Source organism: Hipposideros armiger, unplaced genomic scaffold (assembly GCF_001890085.2).
Source record: "Hipposideros armiger isolate ML-2016 unplaced genomic scaffold, ASM189008v1 scaffold_572, whole genome shotgun sequence".
Taxonomy (NCBI): Eukaryota; Metazoa; Chordata; class Mammalia; order Chiroptera; family Hipposideridae; genus Hipposideros; species Hipposideros armiger.
In genome coordinates, this window is record NW_017731922.1 from 720,204 (window position 1) to 727,997 (window position 7,794).

The window sequence follows — 7,794 nt, forward strand, 5'->3', positions numbered from 1 at the left end:
AGCTGAGGACTTTCACTTGTTACTGTATATACTTTGGGGCTGTTTGGACTTTTTTCCCAGTAAGCTGGTGTTTGTAATTTCTTTTTACCAGTAAAAAAATGTTCAAAGAGCATCCCTCTATCTCTTAAAAGAAAGATACTGAATATCCTTATCATCCTTGACTTTCTCTTGCCCAAACCCTAGGCTGCTGCTCTCTAAGCAGTGATTTTTTTTAACAGTTGTTTTGAATCATTTATAAGCTCTGTGATTCATAGTTATATTTATCTGATGTTTAAAGGGCTGGTGATTAAACCTGCAACCGCCCAAACAGACCCTGCTATCCAGCCTCACCAGGCCGTAGGTCAGGCCTTCCTTCAACTGGGGAACACGTCAGAAAGCCACCTCACTTCCTGGAATGGTTTCAACTGGCAGTGTGCTTTCGTGGTGAGGAAAGGGAGGGCCAGGTTGTAAAGGGCAGGGCTTGGCAGAGAGGAAGAGGGAAAGAACCCAGCAAAGAGAAAGGAAGACAGCCAATTATGTGCTACCTCGAGTCCAGCCTTTGTGGGCTCTGGGCAGAGCAAGTCATCATGTTAACTGGCAACCATCAGTGGGGGGGATAAAAGGGGTAGTGGGGTAGTGGTGGGGGGGAGTTACATTAAAAATAAACTTGCCCTGGCAAGTAAATCCCTCAATATTTAAAAAAGAGACAGGGACAGGGTAGTGTATTCAAAATATTCTGAGACCAGCATCTAAGAAAAAAGAAAAGAAGACAAGGAACTGAAGTTCTGAAACCAATAAGAGCACACATAAGAATTCCCTGTTCTAGATAATTACCTAGGGAGTTATATGGCTATAAATATTTAGTGCATCAGGCGTTCACAAATTGATTTCTGCAAAAGGAACTCAGGAAAAGTTTTTTCTTTAACTTATGACCATGTTTCGCCAAAAATAAGACCTATCCGGAGAAGAAGCCATAGCATGATTCCTCCAGGATATGGAAGGCACGCACCCCTCACATGATGGTTTTATGACCTGTTTCAGGGAGAAGGGTGCCTTTTCCACAAACGCCTTCAATTAAAATATTCAGTATGCCAAGGTGCCATATTTTGGCACCTAAAATCATGCTATGGCTTACTTTCCGGCTAGGTCTTATTTTGGGGGAAACAGGGTATATTAAAAAAGAAATTATGCTGCAATCATTACTATTTAGTTTTTGTGCTATCATACAAAATATCTCATTACAAAGTACAATAGACTTTCCTTCAGGAACAAATGCTCTTTATAGTAAATGTGTTGTATCAATATTCCGTAAGTCATAACATAAAATAAAATTGCTCGCCACCATTCCAAATAGCCTCCCTGCCTAGCTGATTCCTTCCCTGGGAGAAGAAGTGGCAGGGAAATAGGGCACAGGGATCCGACATGGCCGCTCAGTGGTGCCCGGGGGAAGGCCATGGCTGCTCAAGTGCAGGCCCTGCTCTGCTTCCAAGCCCAAGCCGGGCTGGGACCCTTTTATCATTTCAATCTCTTTTACTTCACGCCGTGCACTTGCCACCTCCCACTGGGCTGTGGGGCTGTGTGTGTCCAGAGGGGGCATCTTTCTCTGATGCACACAAAGGCCCCATCTAGGCTACCACCAGTGACAGAGCGGAAGAGAGGAATTTGCCAGAAGGAGACAATGCAGCCCAAGACTTCAGATGGAAAGAGAAGAAAGACTTTCATGTTATGAGTATGTTATGAAACTGCCACTAAAATTCATAAAAAAATCATCACTTGGGCTTTGCGGTGTTTGTGTCCTGAAGGCCAGGGCTGGAGGATTATGCTAGAAGTGAAACCCTGCTATGAGGAACTAGCTCTCCATCTGCTGGGGTGGACAGACCCCAGCACCTGAATCCCCCGCTACCATGAGTGTCACAGCAGGGCGCCTTTGTACTGCTCCTTATTAGAAGATAATAAAGGGAAAGGAAATACTGTCTCAAACCCTCCATCCTGACTGTCTTCACCACCACGGCCTCATGTCTCCGACACAGACATGCTCTATGTAACAGTAACTGAATAGAAAAGAACTCATTTTCCCAATTTACTTAATTATCTAATACTTAAATCTCTGTAACTCATAACCAACCTCTCATCTTACTTGATGTCAAAGGAAACATAAAGGAAAAAGGGGAGAGAGTCCCATGGGACAAGGTAATCCCTCCCGCTACCCCACGAGGACACACTCACTTACCGAATAAAACTCAAGTGAACACCAAGCGACCGCTGTGACCCTGAGCAGTCGATGCAAAGAAACACTCCATAGGTTATGCTGGCCCAGCTGGGATTTTTGGCACCACAATCAAAACACACCTGAAAGGAAAATTTTAATTCCGTTATTTGTTATTTTCTATTAGGCAAATGAGGCATCCCATAGGATATGGTACATGATTTAGCCTGAAAGCTGCTTAACCTTTACAATTTAAACTGGTTATTAGAAAGTATCTCACCCAGATTTTAAAAACCTCAAATTTCAATTTATCTGATTGTTATATATATAATTATATGTTAATATAGTTATATTAACACATTAGTTATATAGTAAATTATGTATTACTACGTAGCTATTATAACACTATGCAGTATGGGTAGTGACGAGAACTCAGGTGTGTATATCATCTCTAACATCACCTAGCCTTGAAGCATCAACGCAGTTCCTACCAGTCACGTAAAGGCATACTAGTCATGGCCGCCCCCTGCTCAGAACACTCAAGGCCTTACTGTCCCCTGGACAGTGGCTCTATACCAGGTGACAGGGCACATATGGATACTTCTCTCCTCACCCAGAGGAGAAGGAGAGGGTTGTAGCCAGACTCCAAAATGCCCCCAACAATCCTCCCCTCCTGGTATTCACGCCCTTGTGTAATCCCACCGTCACTTTTTCAGGGTGGTCCGTGTGGCCACAATATGGCGGGAAGGCCATGCATCACTTTCAGATTAGGCTATAAAAGATGCTGTGACTTCCTTTCTCTCTCTTGCTTGGACCACTAGCTCTCGGGGAAGCCAGCTGCCATGTTTGAGGACACCCAGGCAGCCCAGTGAAGAGGCTCAAATGGTGAGGAACTGGGGCCCTCAGTCCAACAGCCAGTGCAGGGCGGGGCCGGCCAGCCACCACATGAGTGAGCTTGGCAGTGGCAGCTCCAGCTTTCAGACGACTGCAACCTCATGACAGAGAAACGCCAGCCCTCCTTTCCTCAACACAGACTGAAGTCACATATTCTTCATCTGATAATAGGATTATAAAAGTACTTTAAAATACACAGTGCTTGTCACGGGAATTCACACATAATTAAAGTCAGAACAACAGGATAGTAAAAAATCCACTAACAGGAGAATTGCATTTAATTCTCTTTCCAGAAAAAAAGCTCCCATATTTTATTTTTTATTTTTATTTATTTATTTATTTTAAGCTGAGCCATCCTGCCACCTGTAGGCAGCTCAGCGGCTGCTCAGCTCGGGCCGGGAATTGAACCGCTATTGCTCAGAGCTCACACTCTTGAGCGAGCTTTTAACCAACTGAGCCACTCAGCCGGCCCAAAAAGCTCCCATATTTTAGACACATTTTATAGGCACAGCAGCCTATGTGAACATTGTCTCAACTATAATCATTAAGAATGACCTGGCGTGCTCGCTTCGGCAGCACATATACTAAAATTGGAACGATACAGAGAAGGTTAGCATAGCCCCTGTGCAAGGATGACACGCAAATTCGTGAAGTGGTCCATATTTAAAAAAAAAAAAAAAAGACCTGGCTTCTTGCCTTTTGAGGAAAATACAAGCGCGAAAACATGAGTGGGTTTCCCAAAGCCCCTCACCATCACAGGTTCACCAAGAGCATGCAGGAGTTGTGGGGGTGGAGTGCCAACTGACAGGAAAGGTGCCAGCCATTCATTTCAATGTTACTGGCAGGCGCTGAGGTATTCAGAAGTAGATGGCCTCACTGATTCCACAAACATGTGCTGAGCCCTTACCCCCTGCCAAGCCACGTGCGTGCCAGTGAGAGAGAAGGACCCAGACATTCAGACAACCTGTGGTCGCAGCCATGAGAATAAGGAACCCACTTCCGCGGGACTCTAGAGCTGTAAATCCCTAGGGTTGTGTGTGTTTGTACCATCAAGTATGTACCTGGCAACACAAAGCAGATGTGCGAAGGTGGGTCAGGAAGAGCCGGCTGCACAGAGCCCACAGACTAGCAGTCTAGAGGGCAGGACAATGAATTACAAGGCTGAATCTTAGTAAGCAAGGACAGGATGCATCCAGTTTTCTAGACAGGGTCCAAGAGGCATTTGGGATCTCATGAGAGTCTAAAAGGAGAGTAAGTGGCAATAGCCTGTGCAGGAAATGCCCCAGTGGACAGAGGTGACAGCAGAGACTGGAGTGTGCACACTCCAGAGCAGCAAGTTGGAGAACCACTCCTGAGGTGGCCGCAAGGCTGGCTGCACAAGAGAGCAGTGGGGTGTCTAACAGGGCGGTACAGGTCCTCCTGAGCCACCGAGATGAGGAATTGCTAGAGTGTAGCTCCCTGAGGGTGGGGCTCTGTGGATCTTGGTCACTTGAGCTGAGCACCCAGCCTGGCACAAAGTGGCATTGAAGGCACAGGTAATGGGGCAGTTTGGAGGGATGGAAGAGCTAACGAGTTGAGACTGGGGTGTGTGGGATCTGAGGTCAGGAGGCAGTTAGAAATCCAAGTCTGGCTCTAACACGCGTGCCTTGATTCTCCTGCAGGAGCAGGACACTGCTCTGAGAGCGGGGCGGCTCTTTGTTTTGATACGAAATCCTAAACCCAAGTTGAGACATGCTTTTCTAAACAGAGTATCAGTTGTTAAGGTGATGAAAAATAGTTTTGACTAACAAGCTGTTTTGCCTAATGATGAGAATAATAACTGCTATAGAAATAAGCTAATTATTGGCCGTTTACTCCTTGTCAGGCACTGCTTCTGGCCAACTGAATCTTAATACTTTTCAAACGAGGGTCCTGCGTTTTCCCACAAATTAGGTAGCGCAATTTTGATCCCCGTTTTAGAGAAAACTAAGGAATTATGAAGTTACGTGTCACAGCTAAGAAGTCGTATCATGGGGACCGGACCCGAGGCAGTCTGCGCCCCCAGCCCACTCTTCACCCCTTCACCACACTGCCTCTCACACGGCCAGGCAGCCTCCATCCTTCATCCACTGGACTATGCGCTCCAAGAAGGCAGGAGCCTGTCTCTTTATTCAGCGTACATCAGTGTACCCTCAATGCTTGTCACGGTGCCCAACACACCACAGGTGCTCAATGGATATTTGTTGAATGAATAACTTAAACAATCAATATAAAACTAAGGAACAGTATAGCTTAAGGAAGGATTTCACAAACGAGAAAGCTGACCCTTACGAGTTAAAGCCTTTGGTCCAGAGTCAATGGGCATCATACACGCGAGGGAGCAACTGGACACCACGTTCTGAAAGGAAACCGAGTTGTTTTTCTTTACCTACCTTTCCTGTCTCATGTACCTTACAGCTCCTTTTCAGAACCCCATTTTGAAAATGCTTCTTGTCATTCAACTCTTACACATCACTAAAACTAGTTTTCGTCTTTGTTTAGGTAATGGTTTCTTACTAATGATCAAGTAAACAGTTGTAATCAAGAAATGCAACACACACAGAAAAATGTAACATGATAGTGTGGAACACTGCCAGAAAATATTTTTGCTCAATGCTTTTATTAATTCCATCACAGCATATAAAATGTCCCACAGGTGTGTTTTTCATAATAAAAATAATAATAACAAAAAAGAGCTGGCGTGTATTGAAGGCTTGTATATGGAGGGACTGCTCTAATTGCTTTTCCTGGGTTTTCTCATTTAATCCTCACAGTAACCGTCTGAGTTAGACCCTGCTCATGTCCCATTTTCAGGTGAGGAAAATAAGATACACAGTAAATGGTCAAGTAACCTGCCCAAGGTGACAAAGTAGCAGGTGAGCAAGTAGCAGGGTCTAGATAACAATGTATAAGCAAGCCACACATGTCCCTCAAAGTGTCTCTTGGCAGAAAGGCACTGACTGATTTTAAAAGGGCATCTTCCCTTCGATGAATTCTAATTACAGAAACCACTCTTTTATAAACAGATCAATCTAAAACTGAAAATCAAGAAAATAGCCCAGAAATCCACACTGGAGAATTCCTTTCTCCTCCTGACTTGCCTGCCTCCATCAGGCATCACTTCCAGTAAACTGTTCCCTTTCTCACTCCTTGTAAGCTGTAAAAGGATGGGCTCCCCATCCACCATCAAGACTTTAAAGACATTAAAGACACCTACGTTTTGTAAAACTCAGGAACTTTCTATGCCATCATGTCATGGCTCGTGGGACCATGCTCGTTAACAGCTGCTCACTTTGGAGGCGACGGTGGGGACCAGACAGAACTCCTGTCACAGAAGCGGAGGGGAGAGTCCACACCGACGCCACAGCCCTTTGCACTCTCCAGGTTCCACTCCGACCTGTGATCCTCAGCAGAGGGTGTCACTCTAGCCTGATGTGTCATCACATCTCCGGCCAGTTTGAAAAAGTTGTAAAAGTCATGGTGTGTGTGTGTGTGTGGGGGGGCACCAGCCTCTGGATATGGGGGGAGAAAGGAAAACCCCAATCTCCAAAGGGACCCAAGGGGAAGGAAGGGAAAGGCGTGTGTGGGCTTTCTTAGCAGGAGAAAAGAGCTGGAAGCCACTGCACAGACCACTCGGCAGCTTCATCAGAGACCCTGAGGCTGCCATCCAAGGACACAGAGAGCCAGTCGGGCTCCAGCATGCGCCCCCGGGGGGCACCTTAGAGGTCAGTTCCAGAGCAGGAAGGGAGGCGAGCTGAACTTTTTAAACGCCCAGCGCTACCAGCTGGAGTGCTGACCCGGCGCAAGCGTCCCAGCTGGGTCACAGGTGGCCTGCGGTGTCACTCGGAGGAGCCCCTGGTGTCCTCAGCTCTCTCTCGGGGGCCCCCATCTCGCCCCCAGCTCTCTCAGGAACTCGACAGTGTCCACTCGGCCACCCCGAAAAGCCGCCCCTGCCCTCAGCCCAGGGTCAGGAGCCCACAAGTGTCTGCCCCGGGGCCCAGGACCCCCCGGGTGCTCTCTCCTCCTGCCCCCAGGACCCCCAGCTGCCCGCCCCGCCCGAGTCCCTAAGGGTGCGACCCTTTCCCAGCCCCTCCCTTGCCGAGCCTGGGGGGCGACGAGCGGTCCGGACCCAGGACAGGCCCAGCCGCCGCGGCTGCAAATGCGACGTGTCACAGGCCAAGCCGGCTCCTCCTCCCACGGCCCCGGCCACTGGCGCCGCAGCGGCCGCTCGCGGGGTCCCGCAGGGATGCCGAGCAAACCTGAACACGCCCGGCGGCCGTTACCTTGTTGGTGGGCACCGAGCGGAGGCGCTTGAAGATGGTCACGATGTCCTGCTTGCTGGGGTCCCCCATGGTCACCAGCGAACCGAGGGCGCAGACGGCCCCGCCAACTGGGAAGAGCTGACCAGGAGCGGTTGCCGCCTCCCGGAGCTAGACGACGGCCCAGGGGTGGGGCTGCGCGTGACGGCCAGGCCCTGCCCACGGCCCCGCCCACAAGTGGAGCGCACGCGCCGTGCTCCTCTAAGGGCCTCGCTTAGCGGTGCTGCTGGCTCCGCCCACTCGGGCCCGCATCCGGCGCTGCACGCGCGTGCGCAGAAGACTCCCGCGCCTTTTCCAGGTCCTCGTCTGCCGTCCGTGCAGGGCAGCGGGTGGCGAACCTGAGCTTGGGTTGGGTTTAGTCCCATGCGCGTGGCCTTC

At 48.8% G+C, this 7,794-nt stretch overlaps 1 protein-coding gene across 1 annotated transcript in view; it reads right to left on the reverse strand.

Annotated features, from left to right (window-relative positions):
* ARFGAP3 (ARF GTPase activating protein 3) overlaps nt 1-7,555 on the reverse strand; it is a 52,875-nt gene extending 45,320 nt beyond the window's left edge. The window contains exons 1-2 of the mRNA XM_019624011.1: nt 7,381-7,555; nt 2,210-2,328 (exon numbers count right to left, since the gene is read on the reverse strand). Of these exons, the coding sequence (XP_019479556.1) occupies nt 2,210-2,328; nt 7,381-7,449 (188 nt within the window). The 5' untranslated portion in view covers nt 7,450-7,555. The remainder of the gene's footprint in view (nt 1-2,209; nt 2,329-7,380) is intronic.
* Nucleotides 7,556-7,794: the final 239 nt, after the last annotated feature.